Source organism: Ipomoea triloba, chromosome 14 (assembly GCF_003576645.1).
Source record: "Ipomoea triloba cultivar NCNSP0323 chromosome 14, ASM357664v1".
Taxonomy (NCBI): domain Eukaryota; kingdom Viridiplantae; phylum Streptophyta; class Magnoliopsida; order Solanales; family Convolvulaceae; genus Ipomoea; species Ipomoea triloba.
The window spans coordinates 1,222,960-1,236,847 of record NC_044929.1 but is presented as its reverse complement, the minus strand read 5'-3'; the positions used below and the strand labels follow the sequence as shown (position 1 = coordinate 1,236,847).

The 13,888-nt window shown below is 34.6% G+C and overlaps 2 protein-coding genes across 6 annotated transcripts; both read right to left on the bottom strand.

Moving 5' to 3' along the window:
- Positions 1 to 47: 47 nt before the first annotated feature.
- Positions 48 to 5,245, bottom strand: LOC116004416 (glutamine--tRNA ligase-like). 5 transcript variants are annotated; one of them, XM_031244457.1, is made up of 11 exons: positions 4,995 to 5,245; positions 4,817 to 4,867; positions 3,835 to 4,248; positions 3,583 to 3,743; positions 3,197 to 3,272; positions 2,809 to 2,904; positions 1,621 to 1,721; positions 1,427 to 1,532; positions 1,188 to 1,277; positions 918 to 1,047; positions 49 to 657 (listed from the first exon to the last, which is right to left on the bottom strand). In XM_031244457.1, exons 6-11 carry the CDS (start codon positions 2,863 to 2,865, stop codon positions 563 to 565), a joined length of 579 nt encoding a protein of 192 aa, XP_031100317.1. In that variant the 5' UTR covers positions 2,866 to 2,904; positions 3,197 to 3,272; positions 3,583 to 3,743; positions 3,835 to 4,248; positions 4,817 to 4,867; positions 4,995 to 5,245; the 3' UTR covers positions 49 to 562. The 5 variants fall into 5 exon arrangements, with proteins under 5 accessions (XP_031100320.1, XP_031100317.1, XP_031100318.1 ...); XM_031244460.1 differs by having other exon boundaries at positions 48 to 657; positions 1,227 to 1,277; positions 3,583 to 4,248; XM_031244458.1 differs by lacking the exon at positions 3,583 to 3,743.
- Positions 5,246 to 5,925: 680 nt separating this feature from the next.
- On the bottom strand, positions 5,926 to 13,402 carry LOC116004414 (glutamine--tRNA ligase). Its single transcript, XM_031244454.1, has 23 exons — positions 13,092 to 13,402; positions 12,473 to 12,523; positions 12,143 to 12,214; positions 11,804 to 11,903; positions 11,443 to 11,538; positions 11,093 to 11,154; positions 10,628 to 10,729; positions 10,431 to 10,526; positions 9,982 to 10,134; positions 9,847 to 9,902; positions 9,653 to 9,743; positions 9,496 to 9,582; positions 9,009 to 9,206; positions 8,829 to 8,927; positions 8,052 to 8,183; positions 7,806 to 7,942; positions 7,605 to 7,704; positions 7,306 to 7,401; positions 7,002 to 7,102; positions 6,809 to 6,914; positions 6,610 to 6,699; positions 6,352 to 6,481; positions 5,926 to 6,247 (listed from the first exon to the last, which is right to left on the bottom strand). Exons 1-23 carry the CDS (start codon positions 13,230 to 13,232, stop codon positions 6,153 to 6,155), a joined length of 2,391 nt encoding a protein of 796 aa, XP_031100314.1. The 5' UTR covers positions 13,233 to 13,402; the 3' UTR covers positions 5,926 to 6,152.
- Positions 13,403 to 13,888: the final 486 nt, after the last annotated feature.

Below are 13,888 nucleotides of genomic sequence, written 5' to 3'. Positions count from 1 at the left end.
ATGCCTTCCCCCCCCCCCCCCCCGACACGCGCCTCCAACTCCACATATTTATCAAGTTTATAATGATTGGTCATACTATATTGCAAGGCATTGAAGTAAATGTTGACTGTAATGTTCACTCAGTATTTGCAATAATGTTCATCATATCATACTAAAAATGATCTATGGCTCATAGGATACCACATAGGCACATACCCAAAATGCAGTTTCTAAAGATAATGCAAATAAACACATTGTGCAAAACATCAACTCAATCAGAGAGACATTATTGTCACTTAATTACACAATAGCTAACAAGAATCCCCGAATTAAAGAAAATTGCACCTCAGCTTGTGAACAAGCAGGCTAATTTTATCTCGTATGGAACTTCAAAGGTAAATATACGTCTACACTCACAAATCCCAATCCAAATTCAGAATAAACAGGTACCAACAACAAACAAGAGAGTAAAGTTGATTACATTTACCGTCCATTTGTTCTCAATTACTCATTTCCAAGATAGCAAACTCGTTTATTTGAAAACTTTTTCATAATGTCCAGAGTATATTTTTCAATGGAAATCTTACTTTCCAACTTTAGCATAGCTATCTCGTAGTGTGACTGTTCGATTGAACACCAATTTCTTAGAAGTTGAATCCTTGTCAACTGAAAAATAGCCTGGATTTCCATTTAGAAAAATAAAAACCCAACTTTAGTTACATTCTGCAATGAATTAATTAGCATTTTGTTCGAAATGGCAACAAACCACTTAATAGAGCTAAAAATTGTTTAAAACTTTTATTCTTAAAAAAATGTTACTATAAAACGAGCAGGCAAAAACAAAACTTGACCGCAGGTAAGTTGCAACCATATCTAATTGCAGGAATGTTTTACAACTTGAATCACTAGTGATTAAAATAGCATGGTCAAGAACCTACCAAGCCTTTCAAACTGAAATTTGTCTCCAACTGCAGCATTTTGTAGCAAAGGAACAGCATATGCATTTGGCATCACTACTTTGGAGTGTGGATTTATATCACCAAGCCAGTTATCAATTTCAGCAGGGTTCTGATAACAGCAAATAAAGATTAGTTCCAAATGAAATTGCAAAAAACAACAAAAATGGGAAACTAGTACAGGGACCATTGGTACTTAAAAAGAAGCCCATGCATGTCGAAAATTAGGGAAAATAAAGCTTCTAACAAAACCTCAGAAAGGAACAATTTCTCAAACAATCTCACTTCAACCTTGAGTGGATCTACTTCAGGTGATGGTTCTGCTACCCAATGAAGAACCCCCTGAAAAGAAAATGTAAGTATAGAGTGGAGAAGGAAGTATTCTTCCCAAAAAAAAAAAAGAAAAAAGGAAGTATTCTTCCCAAAATAGTGGCTAACTACAAAAATAAATAAATAAATAAATAAATATGTTCAACAGTTCAAGGCACCACCTTTGGTTTCACAGTCTTGGAAGGATCATACTCAGCCCGAAGCTCAACAACAGTCTCTTTATCATCACCAAGTATTACTTCTGTGCACTTTATAGGAAAAGCATACCTGCATAGAAAATAAGTTTCATTATGGTGTTGGTATGTATTTAAGTGTACTGAAAAAATTAAACTACTTTAACTTAAGATATTAGCACCTAAGAAGCACAAATTTCCCAGGAGCAAGGCCATAATAATCTTTAGAGTCCTTCAATCTAAAATCAGTATGTTCAATGTATACAACCTTGGAAAAGGGAACCTGTGAATAGAACACAAACAATGCAGTCAAACAAAAAAAGAGATCAATATATTCAAGGCATCAAAAAAAGAAGTTGCAATGTAGATTTCAGAGATCTTTTAATAAGGGGTGATTAAAGAAGCAAAAAATGAAAACTCATTGCCACAGAAGTTATGGACACTTGGACAGGATACAAAATAAATGTTGCAAAAACAACTGTGCAATATCTTTAGAAACTCAATTACTTTCTTCTGCTCCTAGTTTTCGTAAATAATAACTTAAACCTAGCAATTACTTGTTGGGAATAGAACAGAGTATAGAACCTTCACTCCTTCAGTTCATGAAAAGGACAATTGGAAGAATTACGTTATTGCAGGCAAGAAAAAACATAGAATAAGTTTTCAATCAGGACATCGGGTAAATTCCCCTTACTTAATATGCATAAATAAATATACATATAAGTATATAACTCATGATTATAGCAGCATTACAAGCTAGGTTATTCCAGTAAGAGTTAAAGCTATGATATCTGATAATACTGAAAATGTTGACATCTCTTTTTTGGATGACGAGGGAAACCCCACAACCCTTTCGAGTGTGAGTAAACTCCACCTTGTGTCCCTAGTCAGCAAAGGACCACAAAGAAGTAAAGCAGCCTAGGTTATCCATAGCTAACCGGCTCAAACCAAGGGGGCAAGGATTCAAACTCGTGACCTTGTGGTTACAAGTGTGGATCTCTTGCCATGTTGGCTGGGGTTACCCCCAAAATGTTGACATCTCTTAGTTTCAGAAAGAGAGGCATTGACAAATGGATAATATTTATGCATTATTATATAATTACATAATTGGTCAGCAGCATGTATGCACATTCACGTCTCAATGATATCAAATTAACTAGTGGCTGAGCCAGACTGTTGCAATGAAGTCCATGACACTAGTAAAATCTTTTCAATTTAAAGGTATTAATTTTATTAATATTCTGTTATACAACTGTTGAATCTTCCCTTCTACCATTGCAAAACATAGTAGATGTGCATGTACACGCTTATAACTATATATGCTGCTACACTGCTTCACAAGTGTTATTATCAGAGCAAGAAACACCAACCATTTGTTCTGTACCGCTGCTCCAAAATCTTTTGCATGTTCTCTTCAAATATGTCATTAACTATGTGCTCTATGTCTTCCGTGGATACTTCAACTCCTGTTCAAAAGGAAGGATTAAAAATCTGGTTTCACCATTTCAGAAAGGAAATAGTTCAAAACATAGAGTAATTATAAATTACTGGAAAAGAATGGGCAAATGACTCTATTTTAACATAAAAATTCAGTACTTCAACAACATATATTTATTTTAAGGACTCAAAAACAATTGTACCCATTTATGATGCCAGTAGGACACAAGTTTATGCTTTATTATACATTAAAGTATTAAACAAACTTAGCTGTAAACTAGGAGAAACTTTAAACTTATACACCAAAATACAATAACTAACCTTAAATGAGACGATATACTTGAGCACTGTAGGCTGATGTACAAAAGCATTAGCTGGAATAGTGAATCCTAGCAACCTATAATGCAAAGAAAAGAAATATCAAGTCTTGTGAATCCTTCTGAGTTTCACTAGAATAGTGATAGATAGTCAAAGCCAAGTTTTTTCTTTTTTTAAAAAAACTTTTATCATTGCCATTCTTTATTGTCAAGATTAAAGATCAACTGTGAACTGTACTTAATTAATATTTGCAGCTAGATAAGTACATTTTGGCCAAGATTTATCATAAAGCTTCTCTGACTCAAGATGATAGCAAAAGACAGATTCTGATATCAGAACAAATCCCAGCTGAAGCTCAATATGAGTGATCTTGAAACAAGAAGAATTACATTTAAAGATGACGAGATGAGTGCATATGCTGAAGAACTGAAAGCATTACAATTCCCAGCTGCTCCTCGAGAAACCTTATACTCAAGGCCAGCACTGCAAGTAGCAGCACCACCATATCCATATCATTAAAACCACATGCCCCGCCGTCGCCGCCGCATATCTTGGTGATAATAATAATGTGATGAACAGGGAGGTCAGCTTTCGAAGTGGAAGCATGCAGACAGATCAATGTTATTGTATTGATGACAAACCTTTTAGTTTTGAAGTTGAAGATAATGGCTTCTGGAATACTCAACAAGGTGGCCTCAAAGATTATTGCTATAATGCTTCACCGGCTGCTTCCATCACAAAAGCCAATTTTGAGAGATGCTTTTTGGCCCTGCCAACGATGTGTCAACTTTCAATGGGCATGACCCAAACTGTAATGAACCAAAATTTCACAGCTACTTCGGCTGCACAAGCTGAAACTGATAACCAGAAGATCTCACACAAGACAAGAATGAAGGCCGAAGTTCAAGACAGTCGTCGTCCTCTATATATATATGCTGGCCCAGCTTTTCTTTTTCCTTTTGTATTCCGTGGGAGAGGGATGATAGTTGAATTATATCCACCATTTTTGTTTTGCTTTGTGTAATTGCATGAGTCCATTGCTAGATATTTTTGCTCTAGTATGAACAAGGATTAAAGAGGATAAAATTGGATAACTCTTCAAGTCATGAACTTGGTTCATTATCCTAAAAGTTTCTTATCAATCATTTACCAAAGCAACAAGATAACCAGATAATAACTTTTGAAATACATGAAGGTGTAACAATTGAATTTGGATGCTTGACAAATTCAATCACAATGGTGAATACGAAAGGATTATTTGTCAAAGTGTGTTCCACCAAAAAAAAAAAGGACTAAAACTTCAATTAAAACAGGCTAGTCAAAGGCTAGGAAATAAGAAAAAATAATTTCCCTTAACTATTTCCTCTTAAGGAAATGAGGAAGAATATATTTCCCCTTTCATTTCCTCTACAGATGTATTCCCTTGCCAAGTTCATTCTGTAAAACTTTGTATGAAGTACAATAATGCATTCACAGAAATGAGCTAAAAATCTAGCATATCTATTTACTCTACAAAACACTCTGCAGACAGATTATAGTATTTGCCACTTATATGGATAAACATTATAAAGCAGAAAATATGTGCCCTTATAAAAACAGTAGAAATGAAATCAGTCGGCTTACCGTGTAAAGAAGGTTCCCAACACTTCGATCACAACCATCAGTAACAGCTGCCTGCAGTGATCATTAGTATTCTCTCAATTTCTCAGTACTCAGAACAACTTTCTCATGTTTTTCCTTCGAATGCAATTGAAATACGCAATCAGAAATTCAAGTACTCTCTCCGTTGGTTAGAATTTACCTCGTGGATAACGGCCGTGAGATTATCGGTGACTTTGTTGTTAGCAACGGTGTTCTTCGCCGTTCGTTCATCCAATCCTATCTTCAGGAAGAGATTCAGAGGATTCTCGCCGCCATCGCTGCTTCCGTTATCGTCCGCCATGATTCAAATTCAGAAGAAGAATCAGCAGAGATGAAATGCTTGATTAGTTCTGTGTCTTGTCTGCGTGATGGGAGACTTTTGCTCAACACTTTAAGGGGGTGTTTGGTTAGTATATGGTAGTGTTATACTACTATGTTTCAAGTTATGAGATTAATTTAGTAATTTTATATTACCCCAAAATTAATGTGATGATGATATTTTAATGCAATTTATTATTTTGCATCTCTCTTTTTGGGTAATTTAAAAATTGTCAAGTATATTGTGCTCAATTATTATTTCTGTGATTCTTTTTAAAGAAAGGTCCTAGAATCGAACCTCGCTGGTGTGGTATGGTGTGATTAAGAAAGGTCACAGTATAAAATCTCGCTGATGTGGTATTGACTCTTTAGACTATATCTTATATTATATAAAGTAATATAATATAATTATAATAACATATAAATTAAATATATGTTTATATAATAAAATATACATACACGTGTATATTTATATATAATTATACATATACATTTATATACATGGCATATATATATATATATATAACTTAAAATATAGTCTGTAGTTATATATAACTTAAAATATACTCTGTAGTTCTTAACCCAAAAAAAGTTAAAAATTCTTGTGTTTGGATTGTGAGGATATGATATAGTGATATCCTAGTTTCCCATTAACTCCCAATTGAAAAAAGCATCCATTTTTCCATTTTTGTTCTCCATTTTTCCAAAAAAATAAAATTAAAAAAATGTTAGAAAGCCCTTTGGCAAATAGGTGAACAAGCAAGCAGTATATGTATGGGACTTCAAGTCATAGCAAATGTATACACTAAAAGATGATTTATAATCCAAATTCAGACAAAACTGGTAGTCTAATACCAATGACAAAGCAACAGCTACAAGACAGAGTAAAAACTATATAAATTTACCATCCATTTGTTCTAAATTAGTCATTTAGTGTACACAATCCTCATCTACTTTAAAAACATGCACCATATACAAAGTATATTTTTCCATGGAATTCTTACTTCCCAGCTTTACCGAAGCTATCTCGTAGTGTGACGGTTCGATTGAACACCAATTTCTCTGCGGTCGAGTCCTTGTCAACAGCAAAATAGCCTGTTTTTACATTGAAACATCAATTAATTTGACTACATCTAATTACAAAAATGCTTTACGACTTGAATCTCTTGTGGTTAAAAATAGCGGGGTCAAGAACCTACCAAGCCTTTCAAACTGAAATTTGTCTCCAAGTGTAGCATTGCGTAGCAAAGGAACAGCATATGCATTTGGCATCACTACTTTGGAGTTCGGATTTAAATCACCAAGCCAGTCATCAAGTTCAGCAGGGTTCTGATAACAACAAATTAACCGATCAGTGTCAAATGAAAATAGCAATAACAATGCAGAGACCTGTTGTGCTTAAAAGGAAGCCCATGCGGATTGAAAATTAGAGAATAAAAACAAAGATGCTAACAAACCTCGGAAAGGAACAATTTCTCAAACAATCTCACTTCAACCTTAAGTGGATCTACTCCAGGCGATGGTTCTGCAACCCAGTGAAGGACCCCCTACAAAGTAAATGTAAGAAGTATAGAGCTGAGAACTGTGCTTCCCAAAATAATGGTAAACTACGACACTAATTTTTCCAAATGTGTTAGTGAAAATTTAAATAACCACCTTCGGTTTGACTGTCTTGGAAGGATCATATTCAGCCCGAAGCTCAACAACAGTTTCTTTATCATCACCAAGTATTACTTCTGTGCACTTTATAGGAAACGCATACCTGCATAGAAAAGAAGTTTCATGGTGGTGTTGGCATGTATTTAAGTGTGCTGAAAAATTGAACTACTTTAAATTAAGATATTGTCACCTAAGAAGCACAGATTTCCCAGGAGCAAGTCCATAATAATCTTTAGAATCCTTCATTCTGAAATCAGTATGTTCAATGTATACAACCTTGGAAAAGGGAACCTGTGAATAAAAGACAAACAACGCAGCCATACATAAGAGATCAATATATTCAAGACATCATTAATTGTCAGCTCATAAATGGAAAAGAAGATCAAACACATTATTCCATAGTAAATTAAAGAGATCCAAGTAGATGATTCATCCACATAAAATTTGATAAAATTTCAGTCTACACACATACATTGCTTTACATGTTTGGTTACCTTGTAAAAAGACGAAGTATCATCTGATTGTGCATCAGGCCATTTCTTTGCATCAAGTTCCATCACTAAGCCAGCTTCCAGATTTGTTATGACCACCTGATATTAAACCCAAGTAAAATAATAATCAATTTAGAATATAAGAATAAGATTATGTATACATGTAACTTTATGGACACAAGCATAGCTTTGCAATTTATATATAAGATCATGCCTTGATTTCATAATACTAGACTTAAATAAGTTTCTGGACACAAGCATGACTCTGCAATTTATGTAATTATGTTTACCCAGATACACACCTTTAGTGGATTAAGCACAACCATTGTCCGAGGTGCTGTTTTATTTAGTTCTTCTCTAATATGATATTCAAGACGGTCCAAACGTATCACACTGTGATCACTGCATAAAAAGTACCGTCAATGCACTTATTCAAAGAATACAGAACAAAGTTCACATTTTTCATACATAAATGTACAGACATACAATAATATGAAACCAACCTTCTAGTGATCCCAATTCCACGAACAAAATCATTAATAGCTGTTGGAGTCACACCTCTACGACGCAATCCCGCTAGAGTCATCAAACGGGGATCATCCCAGCCATCAACCCATTTTTCAGTTACAAGACGGTTTAACTAGACAACAAAAAAGTGGTCAGTCACTAATTCATAGAAAGCTGTCATCTAAGGAAAAGTGAACCATCACAGAATAAGTATTGCCACAACACTCAAAGATTCAATCTACCTTACGCTTAGACATCACGTTGTTAGTGATATTCAAACGTGAATACTCCCACACAAAGGGTTTGTAGATACCGAGAGCATCCAATAACCAGTAATATGAAGCACGACGGATCTCAAACTCAAGAGTGCACAGCTGCAAAAAAGATGTTCAATTCCAAAAGGCCAAATTATCAACTATTATAAGTAAATATAGTTAACAGTTTTTCCCTTGAAATACAATATTGTGCTTACCACTGTCAGAAAACCAGGTTTGTGCACATTTATTAAAAACCGCATTCTCAAGGGAGCATACAGCCCGTCAAAGAGTTGTCCCATAATTATAAATCTAGACTCCTTCTCTTGGCCTATAAATACTAGGCTATTGCAACTCATTCAAACAAGTTACTATCAATCTAGTAATTAAGTTATCATTCTCCCTTTGTACCCTAGTCTCTTGCTTAACACATACAACTTCTGCCTTATTGGCAGGTAGTGACTCTTTGCCACACACCAGACCTTCCAACATAATACTTCTTAAGGACCAAACATGTTTTTTTGAGTGAGTGTACACATGTGCATGCATGCACACATATTCATGCATATATATGATATCTGTATGAATAAAAACACAAAATACCCATCATGGCATCTGGTTGAAAATGCAAAGAAAATATTTTCACTGAGACATCATATTTCAGTAGACTAAAAGGCAAGGACATAGAATTTTCAATCAATTGCAGGAATCTAAATTGTGTAACTGGAAAACACAAACGAATTAAAAAATGTAATCTTGACATACCGAATGAGTTACATTTTCAAGAGAATCTACTATGCAATGGGCATAATCATAGCTTGGATATATGCACCATTTATCTCCAGCGTGTGGGTGAGGAGTGAACTGGATAAACAATGTAATTAACATCAGTAACTAACATTAGTTTTCAGGAATAAAAAAAAATGTCATTCCAAAAATACTTGCCTTGATGCGATAAGCAATCAAGTCATACATGTTGGGATTATCGCTCTGCATATCTTGTTTCATCCGAAGTGTTGCTTTACCCTCTTCTATCATGCCACGCTTCATTTCATCAAAGAGTCTTAAAGATTCTTCAATTGGTCGATCCCTCCAGGGGCTATTAATTTTTTTCTCCCTGTATTCTTTTATCTCTTCAGGTGTCTAAATAAAAAGAAAGGTCAAACAATTATGAAGTCTTATGTATATATAATTCCAAACACAAGTAGCAGGCCTGTAGGACTAGCTAATAGTCATATCTACGAGGTGTGTGGGCATATCAATGCAACCATCTAAAGGTTGTTTTCTTAGGTACAATAAGCAGAAAGCACCTGATTCAAGACTAAAAGTATTGAGACAGAAAACTAATAGCAAGGATCACATCCAAAAGAGGCACAACATGTGATGCTATGTAATTAATCTTGGAAGGAACTTATTTTGTATAAAAAAATACCTGGTGATCGACATAAGCATGACCATTTCGTATCAATGCCACTGCCAGCTCATAAAGCTCTTGAAAATAGTCACTAGTGTATGTAATCTGCAAAAGGCCAAAGGCAGTAAGAAATAGAGAGGCAAGCTGTAATCAATGGTTTTGGAGGAATGATTACCTTAAAGGGTTCCCATCCCATCCATCGTACAATTTCTTCAATATGATCAATGTACTCTTTCTTTTCAGCTTCAGGGTTTGTGTCATCATATCTAGAGAGTAGGAGCGACAAAAGCCAATAGAGATATTTCACAAATAATCTCAAAGTACTGAAAACAGGGGAGGGAGGGAGAGCAGCAGGAAAAGGAATCTGACCTCAAATAGCAGCATCCATCTCTTTCTTTCGCCAACCCAAAATCAATAAACATTGCCTGTTTAATAATTCAATATTCAAATTTAAATGAAAAAGCATAAGTGAATAATTTATAAATGATTTAACACAACTATCACCTTGGCATGCCCTATGTGTAGATATCCATTAGGTTCAGGAGGGAACCGTGTATAAACTTTTCCTCCAGTTGCTTTTAAATGTTTTTCAAGTAGTTCCTTTGTATTGCATATCCTAAGAACAGGCCGATCACTGAAGTACACTTCTGTATGTACCTGATAAAGATACATAGTTATTTACAGGAATAAGTAAAAAGAGTAACTATGACAAGCAACAAAACTAAAACCAATTAAAGTTATACATGTTGACAATTACTATCCTTGAATTAACACAGCACCTACCCCAAACCATAACACACCTCCAAGGATGGCAACTGTATTTTGCCCAAATGGTTAACCATGTTAGCAGTAGGATCGCATTTGAAGCCAGTAATCATATCAAATTAATTATTAGAACAGAAAATGTGTGACTATTACAAAGGAATGAGGCATGCAGCTAGTCGTTCAGGTACCTTATAGTTTTCCTCTGGGGAAGGGAAAATTGAATACGGATTAAGTTCCTCTTCAGATGGGTTTGGAGCAGGCGTCTCCTCTTTACTAGCCTTACTCTGCAAAGGAGAACACATAATAAGGCAAAGAAAGTGTTCTTTCTGTTTTATAACCCCTCATATTTAGGTATAAAATAATTTTGAAGTGAAGTAGTTCACACCTCAACTTTGGCAGGCTTTTCTTTCTTCTTCTTAACAGGCTTGGCATCATCTTCAGCAGTTCTTGCACCAAGTAATGCAACCAATTTTTCATCTACGAGTTGCTGCAATAATAAAATAAATATTACATATGATCTAGGAATTATATCACACAGTGCAACCCCAGGTGATTATTCAACAACCTCAAGCCAATGAAATGTCAAGGCCTTCATTACTTTCTCATTTCAATTTGATAAGAAAGTCCCCTTTCACATATCATGTTTTAAATGTCCAAATTCATTTTATCCCAGATGCACACACGAATAATACACACACACACACGCACCTCCTGCTCCCCCTGTCCCATTTTATTTCTCTTGTTTACTATTCATTGTTCAAACCAACTCTTTCTTCCTTGATTAATTTTTTTTTAGTATTTTCTTATTATTTGTAAATATAATTTGTTATAAATAAGTGCTGATTATTACCTTGACAATTTTAGGGTCTGCCCATGGCTGCCTCTTCCGAACAGCAGCAAATAGTTCACCAACTACAGAGAGAGAAGAATTTAATCATATCGTCTTGGAACATAGGAAAATGCTTGTCAGAGAAGTCATCACAGTTAAAAGGATTCATAAACCCCCACACATCATTGAATAAGTGATGAATACAGAAGCAAAAAATGAATAAGTTGTCACACAAGTAATGAGCAGATATAAAATCAATGTCAGGAATAGAAAAACTCCACAACATATTAATGCACCCATATATGCATTCATGATTATGGTAACATGATTATGCATTCACTGGGGTTATTATCAAAATAAGATATACCAACCATTTGTTCTGTACCGCTGCTCCAAAATCTTGGGCTTGTTCTCTTCAAATATGCCATTAACTAATAGTTCTATGTCTTCTATCGACACTTCAACTCCTGTTCAAAAGGAAGTATTAAAAATCCTGTTTCAGAAAGGAAATAATACTAAAAATAGAGTGTTAAGAAAAAGGAAAAGATAATAATAAGGGAGTAGATCAAGGAACTCAATGCCAAAAAAATGGAGTGATAAAATAAAAAAGGATACAAATTGGCCAGAAAAGTACACATGGCATTTATTCATTACCCCAATATTTTGTATGCTGTACAAAAGAAATATTAAAACCAAGATTGACAAAAGTACAATGACAGCCAATTTCCATACCAACACCACAAGCCTCCTCAAATTCATTGACCTTCAAAGTCTCAGAAGCATTAGCCGAAAGAAACCCAAAAGCAGCTTCTAACTGAGCAGGGGTTTTGATCTGAAGGTGTACAAGTTTCAAGTTAATCCAACAGGAAAACAGTACAATATTCTATGCAACATAAAAACACTATACTTCAACAACACCTCTTGTATGAGGACTCAAGAACAATTTCACCCATTTATGATGCCAGTTGAAAAATAACTGATGCTTTATTATGCATTAAACAAATTCAGCTGTGAAATAGGAAAAGCAGAAATTCCATATACCAAAACACTAAAATTAACTGAGCCACATACCTTGGATGAGACAATATACTTGAGCAATGTAGGCCGATGTACAAGAGCATTTGCTGGAAATTTTGTGGCAACCTATAATGCAAGGAAATGAAATATCAAATCTTGTGAATCCTTCTGAATCACACTAAAATAGTGAAAGAAAGAGAAAGCCAGGTTCATTCTTAAAAAACTTCAATAATGTATTGACATAAATGAGCTAACAATCTAGCAGATATATGTACAAAATATTCTACAGGCAGATTAGAAATTTGCCACTTCTATGCATAGACATCCTTAAAGCAGCTTATCTATGCACTTAAAAAACAGTAAAAATAAAACGAGTCAGCTCACCGTGTACAGAAGGTTCCCAACAGTTCGATCACAACCATCAGTAACAGCTGCCTGCAATGATGATTCACATTTCTCAATATTCAGATCAACTTTCACAAATTTTCATAAACATGCAATGCAATCACACAAGCACACCACCCCACCATCTGTATGCCACTATACTTACTTTCTCTACTTGCAAGAGTAGTAGGTGTAAAACTATGTATCCCTGCCCCAGTGAGCACACACACTGACACAAGCAACTACTCCCAAAGATCCTAATAAAAATCAACTCTTTGTTTCAGCAAGAGTTGATATATTAAAATGAGAATTTCATAATCATATGTACTCTGTAGTAATGAACTCTGTTTTCTTTAGCATTAATCTACAAATTTACTAGAGATTCATTCAATTGTTCCTTTTCATATGGCTTTTTTTTATGTATTTGAATTATTCAATAATAAACAATTATCGAATCAAGTCAAACTCTTAGCCACTTAAAAACTTTGATTCTAGGCACTAGAAAAGTCTTAACTTCCCAATATTCAACAGAATTAAAATTGAAATGACAAGGCCAAACCTCTAACGAACCCCAATTGCTCATAATATTAACCAATTGTTAGCAAAGGAACATGCATACCTCGTAGATAACGGCAGTGAGATTAGCGGTGACTTTATTGTTAGCGACGGTATTCTTCGCCGTCCGCTCATCCAATCCAATCTTCAGGAAGAGGTCCAGAGGGTTTTCCCCGCCGTCGCTGCTCCCTTTCTTCTCCACCATGATTCCAATCCAGAAGAAGATTACAAACCCTAGCGAGTCAGCTAAGAAAAAGCTCTGCAGGATTCGATTAAAGATACAATTGCCGATATTGGGTCTTCTACGTGTTGTAATAAGAATCTTCACTGGGAGATTTTTGCTTGTGACTAACGCCTAGTTCACAGTCAATGGAAATGGAATATCTCTGATTTTACTGATTTCTGTTAAATGTTAATTAGGGTTTTTGCAGTGAAGTTTTTTCTTACATTTCGACCCTCTATTTTTCAGTAGTTGTTACATTTGGACCTTTCAAATTTTATATTGGGGTGTCTGATAAATAGTAGTTGTTAGTCGATTGGGTTAATAGATTTGATTAGTTAATAGTATCGGCTGATTGTAGAAAGATATTTGGTAAATTAGTTGTTAGTTTTTTTTTTAAAATAAATTAGTTGTTAGTTGATAGCTAAAAATATGCAAAATAACTTTATGAAAAAGTTAATTGAAAAAACTGATTTGAGCAATTTTTTTAAATTTTAGCCTCTTGAAACAAAACTTGTTAAAAATTTTAATTAATCAAACACTTATATTGATTGTTTAACCAAGTCAAACAACTAATAGTGATCAAACAAGCTAAAATTGACGGATAGACTAACTATTTTACCAAATAAAACCTTTATTTT

What these genes read in the sequence shown, in the direction of transcription:
- LOC116004416 (XM_031244457.1), bottom strand. Translation starts at nt 2,865, where the DNA reads ATGACATATTTGAAGAGAACATGCAAAAGATTTTGGAGCAGCGGTACA. An exon ending in GCAGCGGTACAGAACAAATG is followed by an intron (nt 1,722 to 2,808) that starts GTTGGTGTTTCT and finishes TTCTATTCACAG; the next exon opens with GTTCCCTTTTCCAAGGTTGT. An exon ending in GGGAAATTTGTGCTTCTTAG is followed by an intron (nt 1,533 to 1,620) that starts GTGCTAATATCT and finishes TTTTCTATGCAG; the next exon opens with GTATGCTTTTCCTATAAAGT.
- LOC116004414 (XM_031244454.1), bottom strand. Translation starts at nt 13,232, where the DNA reads ATGGTGGAGAAGAAAGGGAGCAGCGACGGCGGGGAAAACCCTCTGGAC. An exon ending in ATACTTCGTCTTTTTACAAG is followed by an intron (nt 7,103 to 7,305) that starts GTAACCAAACAT and finishes TTTTATTCACAG; the next exon opens with GTTCCCTTTTCCAAGGTTGT. An exon ending in GGGAAATCTGTGCTTCTTAG is followed by an intron (nt 6,915 to 7,001) that starts GTGACAATATCT and finishes TTTTCTATGCAG; the next exon opens with GTATGCGTTTCCTATAAAGT.